Source organism: Vombatus ursinus, unplaced genomic scaffold (assembly GCF_900497805.2).
Source record: "Vombatus ursinus unplaced genomic scaffold, bare-nosed wombat genome assembly UNPS02014932.1, whole genome shotgun sequence".
NCBI classification, from domain to species: domain Eukaryota; kingdom Metazoa; phylum Chordata; class Mammalia; order Diprotodontia; family Vombatidae; genus Vombatus; species Vombatus ursinus.
Genome location: NW_020954710.1, coordinates 5,313,779 through 5,338,973, shown reverse-complemented (window position 1 = coordinate 5,338,973; position 25,195 = coordinate 5,313,779). Strand labels below are relative to the sequence as shown.

At 45.5% G+C, this 25,195-nt stretch overlaps 2 protein-coding genes across 2 annotated transcripts in view; one reads left to right on the top strand and one right to left on the bottom strand.

Annotated features, from left to right (window-relative positions):
* Positions 1-25,195, bottom strand: part of MTOR (mechanistic target of rapamycin kinase) — a 117,913-nt gene that overhangs the window by 52,428 nt on the left and 40,290 nt on the right. The window contains exon 29 of the mRNA XM_027843822.1: positions 1,135-1,210. Within this exon, the coding sequence (XP_027699623.1) occupies positions 1,135-1,210 (76 nt within the window). The remainder of the gene's footprint in view (positions 1-1,134; positions 1,211-25,195) is intronic.
* ANGPTL7 (angiopoietin like 7) lies at positions 17,685-23,339 on the top strand. Its single transcript, XM_027843823.1, has 5 exons — positions 17,685-18,063; positions 21,654-21,754; positions 22,075-22,269; positions 22,771-22,969; positions 23,170-23,339. Exons 1-5 carry the CDS (start codon positions 17,694-17,696, stop codon positions 23,337-23,339), a joined length of 1,035 nt encoding a protein of 344 aa, XP_027699624.1. The 5' UTR covers positions 17,685-17,693.

Sequence of the window (25,195 nt, the reverse complement as noted above, 5' to 3'; positions counted from 1 at the left end):
AACATCTTCTTAGCCTCGTCTCTTCCTTCCACAAAACGATCTGTGATCAAGATGAATGTCAGATGGCCTTGTGAGCACTTCAGCACCTGCAGTCGTGCTTTCTGAGTCTAGTTACACAAAGAAATGGGCTGAAGACACGATGGATGAGGGAGCCCTGGATTAGGGCTTGTCATCTCGGGAAGCTTATCAGACGTGTGGTGTTGGTCTCTGCCCTCTCCCAATGTCCGAATCTCCTTGACGCCCAAAGAATTCCATACAAAGTCGATGGAGTCCATATTACAGGAGGTATCACCAATCCAAAAGATAAGATCATGCAGACTAATGAAAAAAACTTATGGACAGTAATAACTACATTTTTACATTAGACTAGAAGCTCCTCGAGGGCAGGGAATGACTTTCTTTTTTCATATTTGTATTCTCAGCACTTGGCACAGTGCCTGTCTTGTTTACAGAATCATTGGCTAAAAAATGGTGGTGGTGAGGGGAAGGCAGAGAGCATATAAATAATGGAAAAAACAAAACCAAGAATATTTAAAATCTGAACTGTTCTTTTTTCTGGTGAGTTTGACCTATGGCATTTTAAAGACATAGTGCTTCATTACTCCAGTCAAATAATGTTAGACCTGGGAGAGAACTCAGAGGTCATCTAGTCCTACCCCATCATTTTACAGATGAAGAGACTGAGACCCAGAGAAGGGAAATGACTTATTCAAGGTCCAGCTGCCAATAAATGGGACTGGAACCCAAGTCAGAAAGACTCCAAGTTCTAATCTTGTCTAAAGTACTTACAAGTTGTGTGATCTAGAGCAAATCATCTCAAGTCTCTTTGCCTCAGTTTGCTATCTATAAAATGGGGACAACAGTACCTATCTCATAGACAGTTGTGTCTCAAATGAGACAAAAATATAAAGTGCTTTACAAACCTTGAAGGGCCATGTAAATGCTGGCTATGACCATTTTCATTATTTCACAATGCCACGCTTATCCTGGTTCTCTCTCCTAAGAGGTGGAAAGTGATGCCCAGTGACTGGTATGAGGTCATTTGGAAAGAAGTACCTGAGATTAGCTCCCAAATGCCCTGAGCCCCAGGCCAGGGCTCTGTTCACTCACTAACTTCTGCTCGTCTGCACTCACCAGCTCTCCAAAGTGCTTCATGGCGTACTCCAGCACGCCGGCAGCCGCCTCTGGCTGCTGCAGCTTATTGTTGATGCTAGGAGAACAAAGAGAAGGTGGTTAAACTCCCAGGGCAGGGAGCTCCCCCAGAACCCCACTTGCCCTCTGGGCACTAATTCCAGTAGAAGGGGGAGAGAACGTCAATGATTTCCTCCTGTCTGGAGAAGTCAGCTTGAATGATCTCAGCTGGGGAGTGTTTTGGTCTCACTCAGTTTGGGGTGATGCAATCCAGGAGGCGCTCGGTAGACTTGCACCCGGACACTCCCAAGAGCCTCCTTCCTTAACCACGCCCATCAGCCTGGCCTCCAGGATGCCCGCCACAGGTCAGAGACCACCTAGTCTTCACAAAACAGAAACCGGGGCTCTAGAACTTTCCCAGTGCTACAGTGAGTCTGCATAAGCGCCCTCCTCTGTGGCTTCACACGCCCGAGGGATGCTGATAATCCAACTCATCAATTGCTTTCGGTAATCAGAGCAGATGAAAATCCAAAGCAGCCAAGTGTGTAAGTGACCTGAGCGTGTGCACTGGACAGTGACACAGCCACCTGGAGGCTCTCTCCTCTCTCTGTGGCCAGGGGGCTCTGAGGATGCTCTCCTAGCAGGGCCTCTTGGAGATTCTGGTCATTATCTTTCCCAAATGCAGACTCCACCTCTTCATTAGAGGCATCCCTCTCCCCCCACCTCGTTGCCTTTTCTTGTGGATCAGGGTGGGGGGGGAGGGCTCTTCTGCACTATGTTGCCAAGGCCTGGCACACAGTAGGCACTGACTGATTATTTGTTGAACTGAGTTACAGAGACCATATCCGCAATTGGGTTCAGATGGCAATGTACAAGGACCAGAGCTTTGGGCCTTGGTGCTGGAGGCCCTGGTTTGGAGTCTCGCCTCTGCTACCTAACATTCAAATAACGCTGAGCAATATCTACCAACTGCTGGGCCGCAGTTTTCTCTGCTGTAAAATAAGGGAGCTGGACCAGAGGCTCTACAAGGTGCTCTCGTGTTCTAGGACTCAGTTCTCCTTGGAGTTCCCTGCCTTTTTTCCTAGTACCTTTCACTTCCAATAGAGAGTTATGCTGCCTCACCGGCTTCCGACACACGCCTATTGGAGCCAGAAGAATGTGGCTAATTGAGCAACTAGTGTCTCCAATGAAGAAATGGGCCAGGGCCTTGGGAGAATGGATGCTGCAGAAGGGGCTGCTAAAGCAGGAAGGCCTTAAGGATTACAAGTGCCTGCACTGGAAAGTGAGAAGCTCTTAAAGCCAAGCACTAGCCAGAAGCCTGCGTTCCAGAGGGAAGAGGGAGAAGGAAGACTGACAGTCTTGTGATAAGTGTTTTCTAGGTGGGGAAGAATGGGTCAAGCATCAATTAAGTAGTAAAATACAGTTCATTCTGATAGCTAGGAGGCACAGTGGCTAGTACTGGACTTGGAGTCAAAAGACCAGAGTTCAAATCCTTACTAGCTAGGTGACCCTGGGCAAGTCACTTCACCTCTCTTAGTCTTAGTTTCCTCTTCTGTAAAACAGGGATATTTGTGGCTACTTCACAGGGTTGTTACAAAGATGGAAGGAGCTTACCTATGCAAAAGCACTATAAAACACAAAGCCCACTATGGATCCCAGGACAAGTAAACAGTTTTTTGGCTCCCAGACACCCAAAATGTCAGCAAGATTAAAATAAGTTAATATTCTTAAATGGTGTCAGAAAAGCAAGTCCTCTGGACTAGCTCGAGGGAAGAGGCGGATGACTGAGGGCCAGGGCTACCTCAGTCCCCTGGCAGTTGCTCCAGCTCCCGCTGGAATTGGGGTCGGTCTTGCAGCGCTGGAGCAGGAGTGCCTCAGGGCTTGACTTGAAGGTGCAGATGACACGTGTAGGCCATCGGGAACAGCCACAAGCCCCGCCAGCTCTCTAGTGTTCTCAGGTGGACCCAGCACCTTCCTCCCCAATTCCAGGGAAGCTCCTTCTCCCCACTGTACAGCTGATGAGACAGAGGCTCAGCAAGAAAATGCCAGACAGGCTTGAGTGAGGGGCTAATCTAAAGAGGAAGGTCAATCAGGAAAATTTAAAGTCCTGAATTTATTTTAGGAAAAACCTCAACAGGACAAGCACAGGATGATCATAGCAGCCCACGCTTCTAGGGTGAATGAACATTACAAAGCACTCTCCTCATGGCAGTTCTCTGAGGAAGTGTTTTCACCCACATCTTGCAGAAGAGAAAACTGAGGTCCAAAGGGGGTCTGGGTGACTAAGAAATATCCGAGTTGGGATTTGAACTCGGGACTCCAGTTTTAAATGAGGCAGACTCTGGGGCTCTAGCTAGCTGTTTTCTCAAGGCAGAAATAATGGAAGGGGAGTACCCAGAACAAAGGAGGTGATGATCCCATTGTATTTTGCAATGAAAGGCAACACGGTGTAGAAGACAGAGACCTGGCCTTGGCATCCAGAAGACAGGGGTTCAAGTCCCACCTTGGATTGAGAATGGCAATACGATGCTGGGCAGATCACTCAATGCTCCAGGCAACTCCCTGGGACCATAAATTGCAGAAGAGGCACAGGGGCAAAGAGTGTCACACTCAGATAAATGTTCAAGGCCAGATTTGAATTCAGGTCTTCCTGACTCCAGGGCAGTACATCTGGTTATGGAGGCAGCAGTGGCATGAGTGGTAATCAGGGAATAGGTGTGGTATAATTCTGAGCCAAGTGGACTAAACTGATGGTCAGAGAGCCCGGTGATCACAGACAATTCAGAAACAATTAGTGAAAGATGAAAGCCCTGTGGACTCCCTGGCAAAAGAAACTTAGATCAGCTCCTGGGGTCAAGAGCAAAAGGCTTCTGGACCAGCTCCATGGGATGACTGAAATGCCTGGGAAACCAGTTCAGACAGTAAGGCATAAGAACGAGGGCTGTATGCTTTACAAGTTGAAAATAGGCTCTAAAGGCTATAGCAAATGTGCTACCCACCCTTCTCCCCTCGTCATCTTATCCAGTACTGAGGACAATGGAAAAAAAATCCCATCTCTAGTTAAATGGCCTAATGATTCTCTGGTGGAGGGCTGTGGTCACACCAGAAGGTTCATTCCAAGCATCCAGTTCCCTGACCTCTCTCATCGTCCCTCAACTGTCAGCTGAGGTGAGAATTAGAAGGAGATTAGACATAGTCATTGTATTTTTTCAGAGAGAGAGAAAGCTTGAGCGAGTGAGTGCTGGGGCATTAAGCAGCCCAGATGCCATGGGTCTCTTTTATTGCTTTAATTTCCTCCAGAACACATCTCTTTAAGCTGTATTTTCCCTCTGGCCTTTTACCTTTGTGAGCTGTCCATGTGTACAAGACTACTGGAGAATCTTAAGAGAAGCTGTTGAAGTTTCAACAGATTTTAACCGGATCAAGTTATGAACATAGTGATGAACTGAGGCAGACGTTTTCCATTCTGCTTCGCCCCCTGCCCCCCCTTGACCTCTTCCTCCTGTCTCTTTTCTGAGCTGGGCACTGTACTGATAACACAGAGAACAGCAAAGATGCAATCTTCACATTTAAGGAACTTATAACCTATTGGGCTCTCACATATACTATATGTGAACATATATAATGTTTATACAGTTGACATTTTACGTCTATATAGTAAATATATTTTTGACGTATTTATGGGTTGGATGTTGTAAATTAGCTAACAGTGCTGTAAATTAGAACTGTGTGGGAGTGTGGGGAGGGCTGGGGAGAAGTCATCCAGCTTCTCTTTTCACTCATTTACTCCCGAATCAATAAGGCCGGCCGTTTCCACCTGTCTCACCTCCAACCCACACTTCTTGATTTCTCATTTTTATCTCATAGGAACTACTGATACATATCCTAAAAGCCTTTCTTTTTGACAGTAAATCAGGCTACTGAGGCAGGGATTTCTATGGGCAAAGGGAAAAAGAACAGAGAGGCTCACACCAGATTCATCTGGCCCACAGAGAGTCCAGAGGGTTCTCTCTCCTCTGAATTGTGGGGGTGAATGTTGCGGGGGTGGGTGGGTCAACAAGTCCTTTTAGAACTCAGGAGTCCATGGCTTCTAATTCACTCTGTCTCCTGCTTGGGAGACACATGGGTGTCCTTTGAAATATGCCTGTTTCAAACCCAAAAGGAGTTTCATGAGATTAAGTGGAGGAGCCAAAGACTTGGCTCAAGAGACCCCTTCATGAGGACCTGCCATTTTATGGGGCAGCTGGAACTTTATAAAGCTCATTGCATATAAGCTCTCCTGTGGGCTTCCCTGCTAACAGCGGAGGACTTCTAAAAGGGCGACTGTTCAAAGCAGCAAAGGAGTGTTTCATAACACAAACCAGACCCACACGAGCAGTGGACCAGCAAAAAGAACCTGAGAAAAACAAACTGGCCAGGGAGACAGGAGGGGGAAGGACAGAGGGGGTGGGGGAGAGGGAGAGAGGAAGGAAAAGAGGAGAAAGGCAGGGAGGGGGTGGGGACAGATACAGAGACAAAGAAAAAGAGAGAGGAAGGGAGGGAGAGACAGAGAAAGGGAGAGAGATACATTGAGAGGAAGAAAGGGAAAGGGAGAGAAGGGGAGAGGTAGGAAAGAGGGAGAGAGAGGGAGAGGGAGAGATTCTAGCAACATCCTCAGGGCTTCAGGGTTTAGAAAAAATGACAGGCAGACCACATTTTCCAAGCTCCCTGTTGTGCGTACACCTCCCAGGGGCCAGAAAAGCAGCAGATTCCTCCCAAGGACTTTCTGTGTTAGGAGATAATGAGGCTAGAGAGGCGAGGATTCCACTAGCAAGAGCCAACGAGAAGCAGCGGGCTCCGAGGACCCGGTGCTGACTCTTGCTGCTGATTCAGGACAGGCGTCCTGTGTTTGCTGCAGGGTGCTACTAGTTGAGACTCAAATGGGTTCTCAATCTACATACAGAGAAGACAAGTGCCCAGGGAAGAATGTCCCCAGAGCATGGCCCAGACAGAGGTGGCAAATGTCATGCCTGAAGACAGCAAGAGACTGAACACAAAGAAAAAGAGGGTTCGTGTGAACCTTCCCCTGGGATGCCAGAAAGGACAGCGAAGGCAGTCACGGAGACACACATTTGTGAATGGAAACACCAACTGCTTCTGGGGACTTAACTCTCATTATAGGAAGCTCTGTTAAATGGTGAGAGCCTGCTTGACTTCCTGGAGTTCCAGGGGACACCCTTCCCATAATTCCACAGACTCAGAAGCATTTCGATTCTATTTGCACAAGGGATGGAGCACATTGAAGCTTCTTTTCACCCTATCAGCAGGCCTAGTCCAATGTTCACAAGAATGTCAACCTCTTTCCTACACACCCCACGGCACACCAATCCAACCTATCCAAACAAAGACATGAAAAAACCTCTTTGGATGCAGAGGAGCCCCACAGGCGCCCACCCCTTTCAACTGTACTCCATTTGAAACACACTGTGGCAGCCAGGACTGCTTCCTTCTAATGATCTAAGTTTGACATAATATTTTTCATGGCACGGTCTCTTAGCACCACATTGTGTAAAAGGGGAGGGTGAGACCCAGAATGCCTCCCGGCCGAGCAAAGCAGTAAGAGGTAACCCCAACTCATGCTCTCTCCTCCAAGCTAAGCCCCAAATGTTATCCTTCAAGGGCAGGAGTACCAGTCATACACTTGAGAGACAAAGAATGTCATCAACCGCCTTTTCCCCTTTAGTGGGTTTCCTAAGCTATTACCTCCAAGGGGAGCTTGAATGATGTTAAATTGTCTTTCTGTGATTTGTCCTGGTAATTTCCCCTCCTATGGCTCCTCTAGATTTCATCTCTTGCAAGAGTCCTTGCCCTTCCTGATGACCTTCAGTCTATTAAGAGCTAAGTGATGCAATGACTGTTCTACATCAACCCCTACCCTGTTGCCAAGTCCATAGTCAGACAGGTTACAGTCACATCCGGGAGAGTTCCGAGGTTTTACCGGGGCTCTGATTAGACTTTTATGAGGATATTACCATTTGCTTCCCAAGTATCTTTGGGCCTGGGCTTTCTCTGCTATTTCTAGTGTGGACCACAACCTGCATCTCATCTGGTCTTCTGCTAAGTGCGAATTCTCTGAATTCCCCTGACGTTTAGCAGAGAGCACATGGAAGCCAGCTGTTAGGGGACTGCTGTGCAGTCTGGATGAGATTTCAAACCTACTACGTTTGGGGGACAAGCCTGATGCTGCTTTGTGCTGGTATATACTTTCCACCATATTCTTTCTACCACTTCTCTCTCATAAAGACCCAGTTCTGTTCAGTATATTATAAACACCATTTTGTTATCTCTACATGAACCATAGTAGAAGGCAGGGAGGCTGGGTCCTGTCTTTATCAGGTACCCAATTAACTTCTTGGGGACTTTGGTAATGCAGTAGAAGGAAAAGCCTGAGGGAATGAAAGGCAAGTTGGCCTCCTTTTGATTGGGGTGATTTGAAAGGGAAAAGACAGCAATTAAGGGAGAAAGTGAAGTGAAAGCTTTTGAAATGTTACAGGGAGGGAGAGTGTGACTTGACATGTATTTCACCAATTTAAATGCAGACTGCAGGCAAAAGCAAGGGAGAGCCTGAAAATCCTCAGAGCTACCCAATTTAAATTCACAGGCAGGTGAAAATAGGACTCGGGGGTCTGGTAGGATCATAATTTCAATGATTTGTGTCAAGAACTTTGGAAGAATCACTTTTCCCCCTCCAACAGGAGGGGAAGGAAAAGAAGGCAGGCTTTCTCTGTAAGGTTTCCAGGCCAGAGAACCCTGTGTCCTTGGAGCTCTGAGAGAACCAAATGACTAGGTTGTTGGAAATGAGATGAAACAGATTTGTTGTGAGAGGTGCCCAACCTTGGACAAATGACAATGGGTTCCCTAAGGTTTGGCCCCAGAGTGGCCTAGGCACAAATGAATCTTGCTGTCTACCTTCACCTTCCTCTTTAAGTAATTTCAGACATGTCTAAATGTCTGGAAGAGATGTAAAACTGGCAGCTGTGGTGGGGGGTTTGAGAGGAAGGACAGGAGAGAGGACTGAAAGCACAAGAGAGGGATTTCCAGGGGTTGTCTGAGAGGGGTAAAACCATCTGTTTCCCAGAGGGCAAAGGGGCTCACAGTAGGGAGGGGAGTGAAGTGCTATAGAGATCAGACCATCCAGCTGTCCCAGCGCTAGATTCTCCCCCCAACCCTCAGTCTATTAGGCTCTCCTTTCAGAGACATGAAGTTCTGCCAAAGATGGAGCCTGACTCCCAGAGATGAACCCAGTGCACCAAGGTGAGCCAGGCAAGCCACACCGCCTCTGGCCCAAGGTGGCTGCACCATCCTCCGACCGTCAATGAACACAATCCGGTTGGCTTGGTTTGCAGCCGAGGGCCCTGTCAGAGGCGTGCTGTAAAAATGATGAACGCCTGTCACATCTCCAAGCCTTGGGCTGATTTAGGGAGCTATTGGCAGACGCGTCACTCCCAGAGTGTCAGCCAGTTAATTACTTCCAACTTTATCTTTCTTGTCACCACTTCCTGACAAATTGGCCATTATCTTTTATTCTACAACAATGAGCACTGCTCCTTTTTCTGGTGCTGCCTCTGCTTTTGCTCCCACCACCCCTCCCTTTCCTTGTGGCTTTTTCACATCCAGAGGAAAATGAAATGTTCTCTACTTGGAGGGGGACTGTTGGCAAGAATCTGCCGTCAGGAAAAAGAAAGGAAAGAAAAAAGTGGCTGACACAGTGGGCCCCCAAGCAGAGGCAGAGAGCCTGTCACCCTGGGCTCTTCGCTTCCATTCTAGAGGTCAACAAGAACCTGGGGAGGGAAACCAAGAGGAGCCTTCCTGAAGCTTTGTTTCCACTGGGCCTATTATTCCAGATGGGCTTATAAGCACTGTTTAATCAGGCAGGACCTGGCCGGCATCTGTTGGTTGCCAAAGATGCTTCTCCACCAGGCAATGACATGGTTGCTCCCATTACCCTGCTGGGCACCCTCCTCAGAGTCACAGTTCCACAGGTTCACTTGACAGGCCTATCAGTGCTCGATCAGATCGAGAGACTGGGGCAGGGCAGCTTGGACCGTGTCAGAGTGAGAGGTCTGCAGCGACATGTACCTAGTTCCACCTTTCCCCATAAAGACCTGGGAGCAATGAGGGAGCCTCTAGAACTTTTAACCTGAATAACAGTTAACACCAGAATACCTACCCTACAGCTGCACCCTGATGGCTTGGGGCGACGTGTCACCAATAAATTATATTATGCCATATAAATAGCAGTCTGCTTCGGGTCTTGAATGATGCTTTATAAAGGCAAGTTGTTCTAACGGCCAGAAATAAATCTGAGCTCTACTGACTATGGGTAAAAGATCTGATTTTGTGAGTATGGCTGAATAGAAGGCATTTAAGTGTTAGAAGTTTAAAGCTATAAAGTCACAATCTGTTGCTTGTGCTTTGGTTATATAAAAAGCTTCCTTTCCACTCTCTGCTCGAATGAGCTTTTCAAGAGGGGTACAGATTATTGGTGGCATATTGACAGGCTATGAAATGAGTGAGTCCAGGGCCCTGGAATGTGTTTTTGCAGAGAAGTGAGTGTTTTTTGAACAGATCCTCGCTTCTCTGGACCAAATGCTCTTTTTCTGTGCCGGGGAGGAGGGGGAGCAGAAGAGAGAGGGAGGAACAGGGCTGGGTACTTTTCCTGGAAGCCTGAGGAACAACTGTTAAATCCAGTCTTACCCTCGCAAGCAGCCCAGTGTCAACACCTTTGGGACACATGTTTAGAATTAAGATGCCGTGAGGTAAGTTCTGTTCGTCTCCTGAGAGCGCTCGGTCCGGCTCCAGCTTGCGCCACACAGACAGCCTAGCTTCCCTCGCTGGTAATCGGTTGTTCAGGCACAATCGTCTCAAATTCTGTTACATTCTTAAAGAATGACCGGTCTGTTTTCCACTCAGTCTTGCCTCAGACAGGATGGCAGAGGGAAGCATCCTCACTCCTGGGGGCAGCCCAGAGCAGGAATTGCCCATCCTTTGTCCTACCTTCCCATTAAAACTTTGGCTGGGGTCAGCAGACATTTCTGGAGGTTCCAGTGATGGAGGCATTTGGTCCCTCTCAGTGGAGAGACAGTATGTAAAGGACATATCTATTCCAGAGATAAGGCTAGCTTTGTGGGGAGCACTCATCTTCTTTATCCTGGCCTTATCATACCCCACGCTAAGATCTGCACTGTATCTAATGCTGCAAAGGTTAAATGAGTTACCTGCATATCCTGAAGCAAAGATCCAGGACAGAGCAAAGCACTCCCAAGGAATGGGGAGCAGGAACAGGACGGAGCTCCAGAATTGACAAGAACTGCTATCAGTTCTTCCCGATAATATCCTCCTTGGAATTGGGAGAAGAGAAAGGGACAACTATTCTTGTGTTCCATGATACCATTCCTTAGTGGGCCTTAACTTACTGGAGTGTACACTCCGTGAAGGCAGGGATTGAATCTTACTCACCTTTCCATCTTCCTAGGTGCCTAGCGTGCAGTAGGTACTCACTCAGTAAATGTTTAACTGAATTGTCTATGAAAGAGTTTGTTATGAGAAGGATGATGACTAGTTCCCATGCCTGAAAAGGACTAAGGAAAAAAATGAACAAAGCTGAGGAATCTTAGTAGGGATAAAGAAGAACTTAGGCCTGTGTGACCCTGAGCTAGTCACTTTACCTGGACTGTGAAAAACAAAACACAAAACCAACCAACCAAACAAGAAAAAAAAAAAAATAAGGAACTTAGGGTAGCCAGGTGGTACCATAGTGCATTGTGCATCAGGCCTGGAGTCAGGAAGACTCATCTTCAAATCTGGCCTCAGAAACTTACTAGCTGTGTGACCCTGGGCAAGTCACTTCACCCTGTTTGCCTCAGTTTCCTCATTTGTAAAATGAGCTGGAGAAGGAAATGGCAAACCACTCCAGTATCTCTGCCAAGAAAACCCCAAATAGAGTCACAAAAAGTCAGACACAACTGAAAAATAACTGAACAACAACAACAACAAAGAAGAACTTCAATATTTAGGTGATCAAACACCACTTTCCCTAACTCTGTTTCTCCCTTTCCAACTCTCTTTTCTTCTTTCCTTTCCAGGTACTGAAAACTCCCCCTGTATCTGAAAAATTCTGCCCCCAGTCAGCTGCTGTTCCGAGTTTGCTTTTGTGTTCCCTAGCTCGGAAGAAAGACAATTCTCAGAGTCTTTAGCCACTGAGGCCCTCCTCCCAAGGCAGTCAGTCCAAGCCTTGACAGAATAATTGTTACATCACTCAATGAATCAAACTGTGAATCTGGAAAAGATTTCCAAAGAGTTCAAATATGAACATACTTACAGTCATTAAAAAGGTAGATTCTTCTAGGATGGCAAGTATTTACCTGATCCTAGAATCTTCTTTATCTCAACTACTCTGAAATTACTACTCTTTAAAGGGTTGGGAGACACGAGAATTAATTACCAAATTTCTTCCTCAAAGATGTTCAAGAATAGGCCAGGCACATCTCACCAGAAGATGAGAGATGGATGGACCACTTCAAGGACAGTCCCAGCCTGGTACAGGCTCCAAATTCCTCTGTAAAAAACAAGCATTCACACTGCTGTGAAACATCTAAATGCTTCTGAGCAAAATGAAAGCAGGGTTGGTTTCTTCCCCCATAAAAAATATAAGGTTCATTTCCCTGGGTCCTTTAATGGTGCTTCATCACCAATGGGGGAAAAGCGAAAGAGCCATAGGATCTTCAGGAGGTGCCCATTCTCCTTAGCTTGCCTGCAGAAATATACATCATGGCTATCAAAGAAAAGTTGAGTAAAGATGCTGACTGGAAGTCAGGGACAGATGAAGAGAAAGAAAAGAATGCTCTCCCTTCCTCCCCAATATTTAGGAATACTTGACCAGCTTCTGTTCCAGAGCAGAGCTTAATTTCCACCCTTGGAGCAATGCAGGGAAGAGGGGACACTTGGTTTGTGTTGAATTTTTTGGCGTGGGATGTTTCCTTCCGTGGTTCACTTTTCCAGTCTTCAGATTTATTTACATAAACAACTCAGGAAGAAAACCTTCAGCAACTCAGGGAAAATCCAACTGTTGAAAGGAACCTTATGCAAGCATTAAGGGTGTTTCCAGGAAGCAGATGTCAGGAAACAGGCACGGTCACTGAATTTGAGATACTTCATAAGATCCAACTATTCATCACCTTTCCTGGAAAGGATTACCACAGGGTTGGCAGGTGGAGGTGAGAATCATTTTCAGCATATGTATGGGTACCCACCAAAAACCCCTTTCTGGTGGGAGGATATTAGAAACAGATGAGAAAAAATGGACAGTAAGTCAACAAACTCCAATCTCTCCTTAAATCTACTTGCCAAAGCAAGAGCTATGATATCACTTGAGGATTTAGTGTTCAAAATGCTGTGGTAGAAAAAGGCACAATCCCATTTGGAGGCTAGGAGATCAATGAAACGGTCTTCTTGGGGCTTACGGGAACCTACTGAAGGTTGATGTCTTGAATGCAGGTTTTCTGGGGCATGGGGAGTTGATGCTGCCAGAAGCTAAGACAGGCAGACTTCTTTGGGTGCCAGTTCTGAACAGTGGCTTTAGACTGTGGAGGTAACCTGCCACAGGATGATAAGGTTCTCACTGCCAAGAGCTCCTTTTCACTTTAGCACATAGCGGCAGCCCAGGGATGCAGGAAACAAACCTGGGCACACCTTGATTATCTCCTGCTCTTTCTTTTAGATGAAAAATCACATTTAGTATCTTTGGTGGATTAAGTATTGTAAGGCTCTGCTCCACGGAGGTTAGGTTAATTTTTTCCTTAAAAGGTACTGAAACTGTCCTCAAGATCTAATTGGCTTAGAGGAATAAGGCCTGGGCTGCTGGTTCCCGGGGGTCTGAGTACACAAAGAGCCAGCATGTGAACGGCTAGAGCTCCTCCTTCAGGTTTCTGACCAAAAACCAGCGGCGTGACCAACACTGGCACAGGAAAGCTAGGCTCAGCTGAATCAAGGCTATAACTTCCATGAACACTCTTTCCTGCTCTGAATATCCTTCCCCTGTTACAGCGAAGTAAATCTCCTTTTGTTCATTAAGACACTCATTCTGTTCAATAAGACAAGCATCTTATTTCATTCTAATATTGAACCTGAGGTAAGAGACCAGCCTGGTCAGTCCTGGCTTATTATGGTGTCTCCAGTGACCTAAAAAGAATTTGCCCTCTGAGAGAGATGGAAGCTCTGGAGATGGAAAAGGGCCCAGACAATATTATGCAAGAAGGTAGAGAGGTCTGACTTTGGGGCTATGTGTATGACACGCCATGATTTCAATATTTGCATCATCTTGGAGTTGGAAAAGACTTCAGAGGTCACTCACTCCATCCCATTCCTGATTTCTGGAATCTCTTCCACATCCCATTCAACAAGCACTGATCATTAACCACTTGAAAACCTCAAGTGAGGTTCAAGTGACATCCAGAGGCAGAACATCCATTTCCCTTTTGGGGAGCACCAACCATTAGGAGGCAGGGGTCCCTTCATTAAATCAAACCTCAATTTCCCTATTTGTAATGGCCACTAGGGCCAAGCAGGCCAAGTCCTTTCCCTCTTCCACCTGACAGCCTTCCAGATACTTGGAAGACATCGATCATTCTGTCTTCCACAAGTCTTCCTTTCCCCAGGGAAAATAGCTCCAGTTCTCTCAATCAATCCCTATGAGGCAAGCTCTCAGGGCCTTTTGCCATCCTGACTGTCTTTCTGTGGATGCTCCCCAGCTTATCAATATGCTTCTTAAATGTTTACTGGCAGCTGGGAGCGCCATAGTGCACAGAGCGCCAGGCCTGGAGTCAGAAAGACTCACCTTCATGAGTTCAAATTCAGCCTCAGACACTTCCAAGCTGTGTGACACTGGGCAAGTCACTTCACCCTATTTGCCGCAGTTTCCTCATCTGTAAAACGGGCTGGAAAAGGAAATGGCACTCCTGTATCGTTGCCAAGAAAACCCCAAATGGGGTCAGGAAGAGTCAGACATGACCAAAAATGACTGATCCACAACAAAAATGCTAACCAGAACTGAACATAGCACTCTAGATAAGGTCTGGGGAGTGTGGAGACTGTTGTTTCTGTAGTCCTAGATACTATGCCTCTTTTAATGCGGCCTAAAATTGTATCTGGCCTCTATATTACACTGTTGACCCATTCTGAGCTTGCAGTGCATCAGAAGCTCCATACTGTTTTCAGACGAACTGATGTCCAGTCATGCCCGCCCATCTTGTGCTTGTAAAGTCAATTCCTGGGGGTCTCCAGCACTTAACACAGTGCATGGCACATAGTAAGTGATAATTAATATATGCCTGTTGACTGACTCCACTGGTGACCTCTTTCCAAGTTGATATCAAACCATTAATAACTACTTTTTGGGTCCAGTCATCCGACCGGTTCCATAACCTCCTAACTGTACTACCATCTGGAGCTCACATCCTTCCATCTTTTCCCCAAGAAGAATATGGGAGGCAGTCAAAAGTTAGCTAAAATTTAGACAAACTACACTTACAGGACCTGTCTGTTCTACCAAGTCCAGTAATTTTGTCCATAAAAGAAATTAGTTTGCCATGAGCTGTTCTTGAAGACATGCTGGCTTTTTGTAATCTCGACTTCCTTTACTAGCTGGTTCACCAACCATCCTTTGAAAAAATCAATTCTGGAACTCTGCTAAGAATCAAAGACAACCTCCCTGGCCTATGGTCTGCAGTCTTCATTTTCGACCTTTTTCTGAAAATGAGGACATTTGCCTTCTCTAGTTCCATGGTATCTCTTCTACTCTCCATGATCTTTCAAAGATGACTGATAGTGGGTCGACACTCAAATCGAGTCCCCAAGAACACCTTTCTTCTGAGACTAGGACTCTGAACTCAAAGGCAGCTGGGTGCTCTCTATTCATCTCCCCTACTCATTTTGGGTATCAGCTCCTGTTGCCTTTCTAGTCCAAAATGCATCCTCCTTAGCAGAGAAAACAAGAACTATTAAAATAAGGTTTCAGTGGCAATGACATGTGTCTCTCTTCCAGGCTGTTACTTACCTGCCCACCCTAGATAGCAGAGTGGGCCTATCCTTCCTATGATCCTCCTAAAAGAATTTTTAAAAAGTCCTTTTTGTTGCCCTTGTCTTTCCTTACCCATCTCAGCTCATTAAGAACTTTAGCACTCCTGACATTCTTAAAACTGCCACACTTTCACATTCATTCTCTGTTATCTGTCATTGTTTCTATTGTACGTGTATGTCTTTTAAAGACCTAAGTTGGTCAGTGAGTTCACTGTGCATTCACATTTTTTAAAAAGACAATTTTCCTCTTTCTTCATAACTGTTACTTTTTTTATCTCCAGAATTTCTTTCTTGAAAACTTACTATCCCTCTTAGGCTGACCTGCCCTAGAGAATTTTAGTTCATGGAATTTTAACTCTCTTTTCTTTGAACTCTTTGAAATTTACTCTGCCAAAATACAGTCCACATCTTAGTCCATTCCAAACATTCCTTTCCCCTTTCAAAAATTCTAAGATGGAAAGGATACTTTCTCCTAAGGTTCCCCTGATTTTTACCTTCCAAAAACCTTATTATTGGTGAGAATCAGATCTGGAAGAGATGTTCCCCTCACTGGTTAACCCATCTTCTGAAGAATGAAACTGTCATTAAAGGTAGGCAAGGAGATACTAGGTGCTCTGCTTTGGGGTGTGGGGGGGGTTGTGGAGAGAAGAGGCGAGAAAGAGAGAAAAAAGCAGAGGAGAAGAGTCAGAAACAGGAGAAGAGAGAGAAAAGGAAGAATTGACACAACATGAGCGAACCCCAGTAGATGTCCAGAAAACTGAAGTCTGATGACATGTTCCATTCTGGTTCTGCTTCTACTGGTCTTTACCCCAATGTTCTTTCTCCCCCTCTACCTGGATTGCTTCAAATGAATATCTTCTTAATATACAATGCTACTGCAGCCCTTCTTTCTTCCTTTACCTAGCCTGCCCCTTTTGAAAAAGGTATCCCATCCAAACATATTAAAAGTATTTCTGTCACAGAAGCTTCTTAAAATGCCAAAGGGAGCATATTTTTGGGTAAGGTGGAGTCACTGTACCTTACATGAAGAGGATGATGGAAATCCTGAAGGGAATTTAACAAAATTCCACGAACATTTAAGTGTCTGCTGTGTACAAGGCTCTGGAGGTACAAAGACAAAAAAAGAAATACAGTCCCTGCCCTCAAGGAGTTTACATTCTCCTGGAAAGATACAACATGTGAAACAGAGAAGCCAATACTGGATGGCTTGAAGAGGAGGAGAACGTTAACAAGCAGCAGAATCAGCAGTATGTTTTTTTGAAGCTGATGACCTTCACCATTTAAGTATCAGGCTGCTGCTGGCTACACTGATCTCAAAGAGTGGGCCTGAAACATGACTCCTACCCCAGGGATTCACAGTCTCTATTTCTCTTCTGCACTAAGACATCATGATTCCTATTCACACACACTCCAGTTTTGTATGTAAATTCATACAAGAGGACAAAGTCTTGGAAAGCTAATCAAACCCTATTTCCCAAGGAGACAGTGAGCATAAAAGGAGAGAAATTATATCAAGAGGCCAGGTCTTATGGGACAGATTACAACTTTTCTTTTCAAAGACTCATCTCTAGTCCTTGTTTTTGAGATTCTTCTAAGTCACCAGAAAGATTCCCAGTTCAGACTTCAAGAAAAGTTACAGGGAAAGGCAGCCGAGAAATATTTAAGCAGGTATAAGACAGTGTTAAGATCTAGGTAGAGCAGGTATTCTGCTGCATAAGGAGTGATCATCAAACAAAGGAATAATTAATCTAGTTAAAAAGGCATTCAGTGCTCTGCCAAAATGTAACACGTACAAGAGAACTGATTCTGGTGAACACAGCATGAATTACATTCACAGGACCCCCAGCGTGAAAAGCGATTCTCATTTCCAGTTGGATCCCTTCTGCCCTCACCTTATGTAATTCTTAGAGCTGGATCTGGACCCTCTTCTGACCCCAGGCTGTTCCCTAATACAGACCAGCCAGGCCTGGCAGGGTCACAATCCAACAGGCTAAGCTAGCTGGAAACTCACTAGTTTCCAGTCCCCTCTCAGCCCAGAGACTGCTCCTGCACGGGAACAGACTCATGCCTTCTCTGCCTCTGTCCTTCCTCCCCCCTCCTCTGGCCCAAGTCTACAGGACTCTACCCAATAGGCACCTGATCCTCCCAGATGGGGTGGGAGGGGCTAGCACCAGGGCCACAGTGGGGGCGGGGGTATGGAAAGCAAATATATTTAAGATGCTGGCTCTGTAGGGAATGAAGGCTTTAGAAGGAGGGTTAAGGAATATCCCTCAGGAACTCAAGCTTTGGGGGGGAAAAGGGCCTTGAAGGGAAAAGAAAGATCACTGCACAATAAAGAGGGCAGTGGAAAAAAGAAAGCCTGAGAGCAAACTGAAGGCTCCAATTTGCTAGAGTTCTTAGCAGTCTTCAACAGTTGGCTTCAAGAGCCCCCCATCCACACAGACCACATGCCCAACATGACGCTCCGCTCTCTGGCCTGGCTCCTTGTCTTAACCCTAGGCTTCGCCAGTCAGCCTGCCTGGCTAGAAAAGCCCCCAAAGCGTAAGACACCTGGCCAGCTCAAGGCTGCTGCCTGCTGCGAGGAGGCCAGGGAGCTCAAGGCCCAGATCGCCAATCTGACCAGCCTGCTGGGGGTGCTGAGCAAAAAGCAGGAGAGCGACTGGGTCAACGTGGTCATGCAGGTGATGGAGCTGGAGAGCCACACCAAGCAGATGGCCACTCGCCTCACCGAAGCCGAGAACAAGTTCTCCCAGCTGAATAACCAGATTGACATGATGCAGCTTCAGGCAGCCCAGACGGTCACGCAGACCTCAGCAGGTAAGGAGAAAGCTTCCCCTCATCTGGTCCTCGTTTGTCCTTCAATTAGCCACGGCACCCCTTGCTGTCCCCACACAAGTAACCCGAGATTCCCTGAGTAGTTAGAGTTCTTCATTCTTTGGGGGTCATGCACTCCCCACCCCTCTTTATAAAGGGGTCAGCTTAATTCTCTTGCATTTCTATTTCCTGTAAAAGATTGCCAATACCTTCACAGTCCTCTCGGGTCCTCACATTGCTGGGAGACAGGAAGGTTCAAACATGACTTTCTCTGTACTGAGAACTGAAGTGATACGTCCTAAGTTACACAGTCAAGTCAGCAACAGAACACAGGTCTCCCTGCCCAATGCCCCTTCCTCACACATGAAGTAATTAGCCAAACCTTCTACCTGCCAGTGGAGACCCATGACCTTCTCTTTTTCTGTCTACTCTGACTGGCACAAAGCCAAGGGAATAGAGCCAAAGCTTTTCTGCGTTAGCTTTTTGAATTCAGAATGTACTGGTACCAAAAAGTTTCCCTTATCTCCTATTGCTGTCTCTTCTTTGTTTGTGGGCATTCAAAACAAAAACAAAGAAAATGGGCATAGGGTCAGAGGGGTTCCTGTGGGTCTGATTTTGTTGGGGGAGGCACCCCTCCATCTCCACACCCCAGTGAAGTTTGCATTCTCTATAACCTGTGAGATGGTCTTTGTGAATTGCTGCATTGGAAATAATCCATGATCCCACTGCCCTGGTGATTAGCCTCCAATTTTAGCTACGCTGATCCTTGGGAGACAGACCCACACTTCATCTCTGGAATCTTATGCAAACTCCTTCCAGCTTAGTTCCTGCCAAAACTTGAACTCTGCTGGAAATGTCTTTGAGAAATAAGAGTTACTTCCATGCCACAGAGAAGTGGAATAGGACTTCAGTAGCATGGCTTGTTTTTAAACGATTAAACAAAATGATTTGCAGTTTCTGTTTGGCTCAGTCTAACTGATGTTCAAAGGTATTTGTTAGAACCAGAAAGAGTTGTTATAGTAGACACTTATTTGCAAGTTGACAACGGTTCTGTGGGTGTCCTATCTTTCCCCATGACAAGGGAATTATGTTCATTATAGATCAAAGGGCAAAGAAACACTTAACCTTTTGACATAGACTAGTTCTAATTAGCAGGTCACTGGTTTCAATTTGGCTCACAAAAAATATTAACATGAAAGAATTTTGGAAACTTATAAAAACAGGCCAATGTGCAAAAAGGTTTTTCCAAGCACTTGCCTCCTGAACCCATCTCTGGGGTTATCTATGCATCTTCAGCCCATTTTATAGAAAAGTACTAATGCTTCCTGCAAAATGAAATCAGGTTAGTAGTGGAATCTGACAATATCACTTTCATCAGCTCTTCCTCTCCTCTAGTCCCTTACAACTCACTCTGCGAGCTGTTATCTCCCAGAAAAATAAGCTCCCCTGAGGAGGCTCCACGCCAATCGCATCTACTCTGGAATCACTGAGAAGAATCCCACCAACAGCAGGGGACCTTTTTCCTCCAGTGCCATCCCTTCTGAGATTCCCTTCTCTCTACTGTCTCTCTCGTTTGGACCTAGTGTTTCTCCGAATTGTGAGCTCCTCAAGGGCAGGGCCTACATTTTTGCCTTTTTCTATATCTGCAGCACTTAGTACTGTGCCTGGCATGATACTTCTTGACTGACTGACAAAGCCTTAGGGGATGGGGACCCCGCCCCAGGTACAGTGGGAAAATAATCCCCCTTGGGGGAAGGGGCTGGGAAACCCTGACAAACATGTAAGACTCCTATTAGGCTAGTTCTTCTTATGAGAGTTAGAGAAACACTAAAAGGGACAGCTTGCCATCCAAGGGAAAGATCTGGAATGCACCTCTCCTTGGGAATCCATTTCACTCACTCTTCTACCAGGTTTCCTGTCCTTAGAAGATTTCTTATTTTATTCCATCATTACCAATTCCTGGGCTAGTGAAGGGATCCATGCAGATAGCCACCTTCTTGGATAACATACCCATTTGTTATGCAAGGATGCCAAGCAGACTGAGATTATTTATGTAAAAATACTTTGCAAAATATGAAGCACTGTACATACACACATTATTATCTGCCCTCCTAAATGCCTCCATACTTCTCTATTTGGGTCCTGTGAAGGAGTCGACAGAATGATGCCTACTGCATCAAAAGGGCCCATGGGATTCTTTCTCTGTGTGCCACTTTCGTCCTCCAGGTTCTTCCCAGGGACCACTGCCCTTCCCACAATGCTCTCAGCTCTTGCCAATACAGAAAGCGGGGTGGGAGGAGGGTCAGTGATACAAGACTAAATGTATCACAGTGAGTAGCACCTTCAAGGACAGTCAAAAATCACTTTCATCAAGACCAGAGGAGGTCAATCTAGACAATGTACTGCGGTCTTCATGTTATTAATAATACTGCCAGAGTAGATCTCAAATGGTTAACCTGAAGGTGTTTTCACTGAGGGCGAAGAGCCTGGCATTATTAAAGATGCGAGAGAAATTAGGGTATTAAGTGGCTGAGAGATTAGATTTTAAAAGAGCGTGAAATCCATCTCCTGTAATTATGGACTTAGTTTGCATTAGCAGTTAACCTTCTACAGAGAGGGCAGATGATGTAGGACACAGGCCCTCCTTGAAAACACAGGCTGGTCCAAGCCATGGAGACCTCTTTTCCTCTTACCTAGTCAAGGATGCACCCTGTTTTATAAACGAGAGATGCGTCTTGGTGCTGCTCCATTTAATTTGATACTGAATTCACTTGGGAGAAATTTTCTACTTTGAGGTTTTTCCGAACACTTGAAAATCTGATGGGAGAGGTTTGGCATTTTAAAGTTGCTGTGAGCACTTAAAAGATACACTTCTAATCCAAACACATTAAAGAAAAAAGAAAAAGGAAACCTCAAATAAAATAAAGAAATCTGTCTGCTTTGGCCCCAGCTAGAAGCAATCTACAGAGCATGCACAGCTGCAAATCAGCTGCCTGCAGGAGAAATGGAGCTTCCTGGCTCTGTGCTAGGCCCTGGTGAGTGGGAGAACCTGGAATTAAACAGCTGCATTTGTGACCCTGCTCTATTTCAACAGCCAGTCATGTATTTCTGAAGGTTTTAAATCACTTGTTTAGGTCTACTGGTAATGCCGCCAGGGGGAAATCCCTTGTATATCAACCCCCAATATCAGGACAGAGGTAGGAACTGGACCTCCTTATTTCATTAACACAGGGAACTCGCAATTAGGAAGCTCTCTCTATCAAAGCAGGTCAGACCCTTCAAGGCAACTTAGAGAATTAGTTGCCTAGAACACTTATGGGGGAGAAAGTGACTGTTACCCACACTCACACAACCGGGGTACGTCCAAGGGGAATGTAATGTCAGGTCTTCAAGACTCCAGGGCCAGCTCTCTGTCCACTTTGCTAAGCTGTCTTATCACCAACACCAGACCTAAGTTGATTTCTTAAATCAACTGAAAAACTTTTCACCTAATTAATGCTGTGAATTCCTTTGTTTTAAACTGAGTCCCACACTAGGTTAGCACCCTGTGTTGAGATGCTCACCCCACTGATTCCTTCTCCACTCTCAAACAGATGCTGTCTATGACTGTTCCTCACTCTACCAGAAGAATTACCGCATTTCCGGTGTGTATAAGCTTCCCGCTGATGAGTTCCTGGGAAGCCCTGAGCTTGAGGTGAGGCCTCTGGAAGCACCTTACTGATATTTTCCTTCCTCCTTAGTTCCCAACTCAACAGAGATGGAGACTGGAGTCATTCACAGCCTTAGAGAGGGAAATGGAAGACATGCAACAGGAAGAACACCAATTATATAAAATCGAGCCAATATAAGCTTCTGTAGTTGCCCCCCAAATGTGATTTCTTGTCCAAGCCAAGTCAAGGGGGCATTCTGAAAGACCTAGGCATCTTTAGCAAAGCTTCCAACACGAATTACTCATATTTTTGTGCACAGCAGCTAGACAACCAATCTAAATCTGTGCCACCCTGTCCTCGGCAGGTATTCTGCGATATGACAACTGCAGGTGGTGGCTGGACCATAATCCAGAGGCGGAAGAGTGGTCTCGTCTCTTTCCACCGTGACTGGAAGCAATACAAAGTGGGCTTTGGCAACATCCGTGGGGATTTCTGGCTTGGGAATGAAAACATCTACCGGCTGTCCAGGCGCCCAACCACTCTGCGGATTGAGATGGAAGTAAGTACCAGAACAAGCTCGATGAGGAGCAGGGATCCAGTACGAGGGCAGGGCACAGCCTGCCTCTGGTGGCTGGGGCGGGGCTCTGCCTATCTTCTAGAAGTTTATTCTGGTCAAGGTAACTGCTCCCTTTAGGACAAAATCATTTATGTAGAGCTGTAGTTCTGCTCCCCAAGGTCCTCCAAGATGGTGATTTACTACTTTTTACATTCATCCTTACGACATCTCTGAGTAGGAGACAGCAACAACAGATTATGAGCTACAACGAAGAACAGAGAACAGAGGCTAGCTCAAGGTTATATGCTGAATCTAGCAATAAAGCTGGGTCTAAAACCGAGCTTTCCTGACTTCCAGTTAAGGAAGGAGCAGAGATAACCAAGTCTTCATAGATTCTCTTCCAGAAAAGATACAAGCCTAAGAAAAAAGACACAACGCTAGGACTTCTTAGACAAGGGCCATCTGGTAAGCTTCCTAAATAGGACTCCTTCCTCTCTCCACCAGGACTGGGAGGGTGACATACGCTTTGCTGAGTACAGTCACTTTACCTTAAGTAATGAGCTGAACAGTTATCGAATCTTTGTGGGGAACTACAGTGGTAATGCAGGACGTGATGCACTCCTCTATCACAACAACACAGCCTTCAGCACCAAGGACAAGGACAATGACAAGTGCTTGGACAATTGTGTTCAACTCAGAAAAGGTGAGGTGGGAGGGAAGGAAGGGCAGGAATCCTGACTGCAGGTGATGCTAGCTGGGCAGAGTGGAATATGTCACTGACATCTGGATTTAGTGTTTTTGTTATGGGCCCACAGAGAGAGAAAGAGGTGACTTGGGTGCCCACAGGCACATATTTAATAAGGGATATGAATTTTATTAGAATTGATCTGCTTCTTCTGACAGGTGGATACTGGTATAATTGCTGCACAGACTCCAACCTTAATGGGATTTATTATCGCCATGGTGAGCACAACAAACACATGGATGGTATCACCTGGTATGGCTGGCATGGCTCTAGCTACTCCCTCAGGAAGGTAGAGATGAAGATCCGCGCTGAAGACTTTGAACCCTAAAAAGCAGCTTGACCTACGAGAGGGGTGCCGAATCCTAGGAGGCAAATAAGTCTGGGGGTGGGCAATGAGATAGTGTGGTAGGGGGAGGGATTGGAAATCACCTGTAATCAAGCACCAATGAAGTCACTCATCTCATCGAGAAAAGTACAAACGTTTGTCGGGCTCGACCAAGCACCAGCGTTACACAATCAGTACCAGCAGAAGGGACAGCAAATAGGGAGAGACATTTACAACTCTGAGGGCATTCTTCTCGGTGGGTCAGAACTGGCCCTAAGTACCTGTGCCTTCTGACACAGCAGCAGCTCCAAAGGTCTCCTGTGCTTGGTCTCTTCCCACATGATTCTTGTTTCAGGAGAAAGTAATCAGGAGTTTATGCCTTACACTTTCTCCAGGGCCAGGATTAAAGTGAAGACAGAAAACAAATCTCTTGGTAAAATGAACTGTATTATTTCAAACCACAGGAGAGATACTGAAGGTTGGAGGAAAGGGCGAGGGTAGCAAAGAGTTTCTATTTCAAAACCCAATGAAATTGCTTTCAGTCTCAAGATTCTTTAACAGAGTAATTGCTCTGTTGAAGGTGAGCTAGCCCATGTCTCAGCTGCTCAGAGGAAACTCCAGGGCATTGGGCCTTGCAATCAGAGTCTCAGCATCTCACCTCCTTGCCCTCAATCATGGTATAGTACATAAAGGAATGAGGTACATGGAGTGATTTCAGGTAGGAGTCAGAAAGGAGGAGGCATAGGTCACTCTTAGAAGCTCTCACAAGACTAAGTGGGAATGAGGGGACTGCTAGGTACACAGGCTGCTGGCAAGGAATTTCACCACAGTCCAATGGAAAACAGAGCAATTTGAGCCCAGAAAATTAATACTGAGATTCATTCTCTTCTTTAGAACCACATAGCAGGAATTATAGTCAGAGAATTTTAAAATTACTAGCAGACTGTTTTGTTTTTTTTTTAGTAACTTAAAATACTAGAATCCCAAACAGTTAAATGTTCCATAATGCCAATTTTTCTATCCCATCCTTATTTCAAAACTGTCATTTAAAAAGCATCTAATGCACGTGTGCTCAAACACACACAAACACACACACACACACACACACACACACACACACGGAGGAAGATATTGCTTTGATTTAGGACTTCACACTGCAGTGGAGCAAAGAACAATACTATCAAAAATAACCACCATGGTTACAAGCCAAGAATAATTATGGAACTTTGATAGCAGAGAGAGAAAGCTTAAGTCAATTCACTGTACTTAAGTCATTTGTACATAATAAGTCTGGTTCTTGGATGCAGTCTTTGTTTTTAATTTAAATGTTACTGGCTTGCAAACACTGCTAAGCAGGTTGAAATAGCAGTAGATTTTATTATCTTAGGTAGGTGGGGATCTAAAAAATGAATTCAAGATTCCTTCAGAAAACAGACTCACTGCCTAAAAATGTTCATAGTTAATATATCTATTTTTGTTCATTTTGTAAGAAAAGGGATCATTTGGAGGCTTAACTCTAATCAGAGTAGCTGAAGGAAAGAAAAGGGTGGCATCAGGGCTCATACTGCACATAGGCATCTGACTTCATAAAAACTTTGTTCTGTGTTTTACGTGTTCCAACATTTTTCTGTCTCTGCAATAAATTTTAAAACCCATGGTTCCTTTACATTTCTAATCTTTATCTGTTCAGTGCATTTATGATACAGCATGACATAGAGCCTTCAGGAAAACCTGGGAGGCTTCAACAACAACTAGCACGATAGGGGGTTCTAAAGTCTGTACAGCATTTTACAAATATTCTCTCATTTGATTTTTGCCCTTCACAATGACCCTGGGAGGAAGGTGCTATTATCTCTATT

What these genes read in the sequence shown, in the direction of transcription:
- ANGPTL7 (XM_027843823.1), top strand. Translation starts at nt 17,694, where the DNA reads ATGCCCAACATGACGCTCCGCTCTCTGGCCTGGCTCCTTGTCTTAACC. An exon ending in GGTCACGCAGACCTCAGCAG is followed by an intron (nt 18,064 to 21,653) that starts GTAAGGAGAAAG and finishes ACTCTCAAACAG; the next exon opens with ATGCTGTCTATGACTGTTCC. An exon ending in TGGGAAGCCCTGAGCTTGAG is followed by an intron (nt 21,755 to 22,074) that starts GTGAGGCCTCTG and finishes TGTCCTCGGCAG; the next exon opens with GTATTCTGCGATATGACAAC.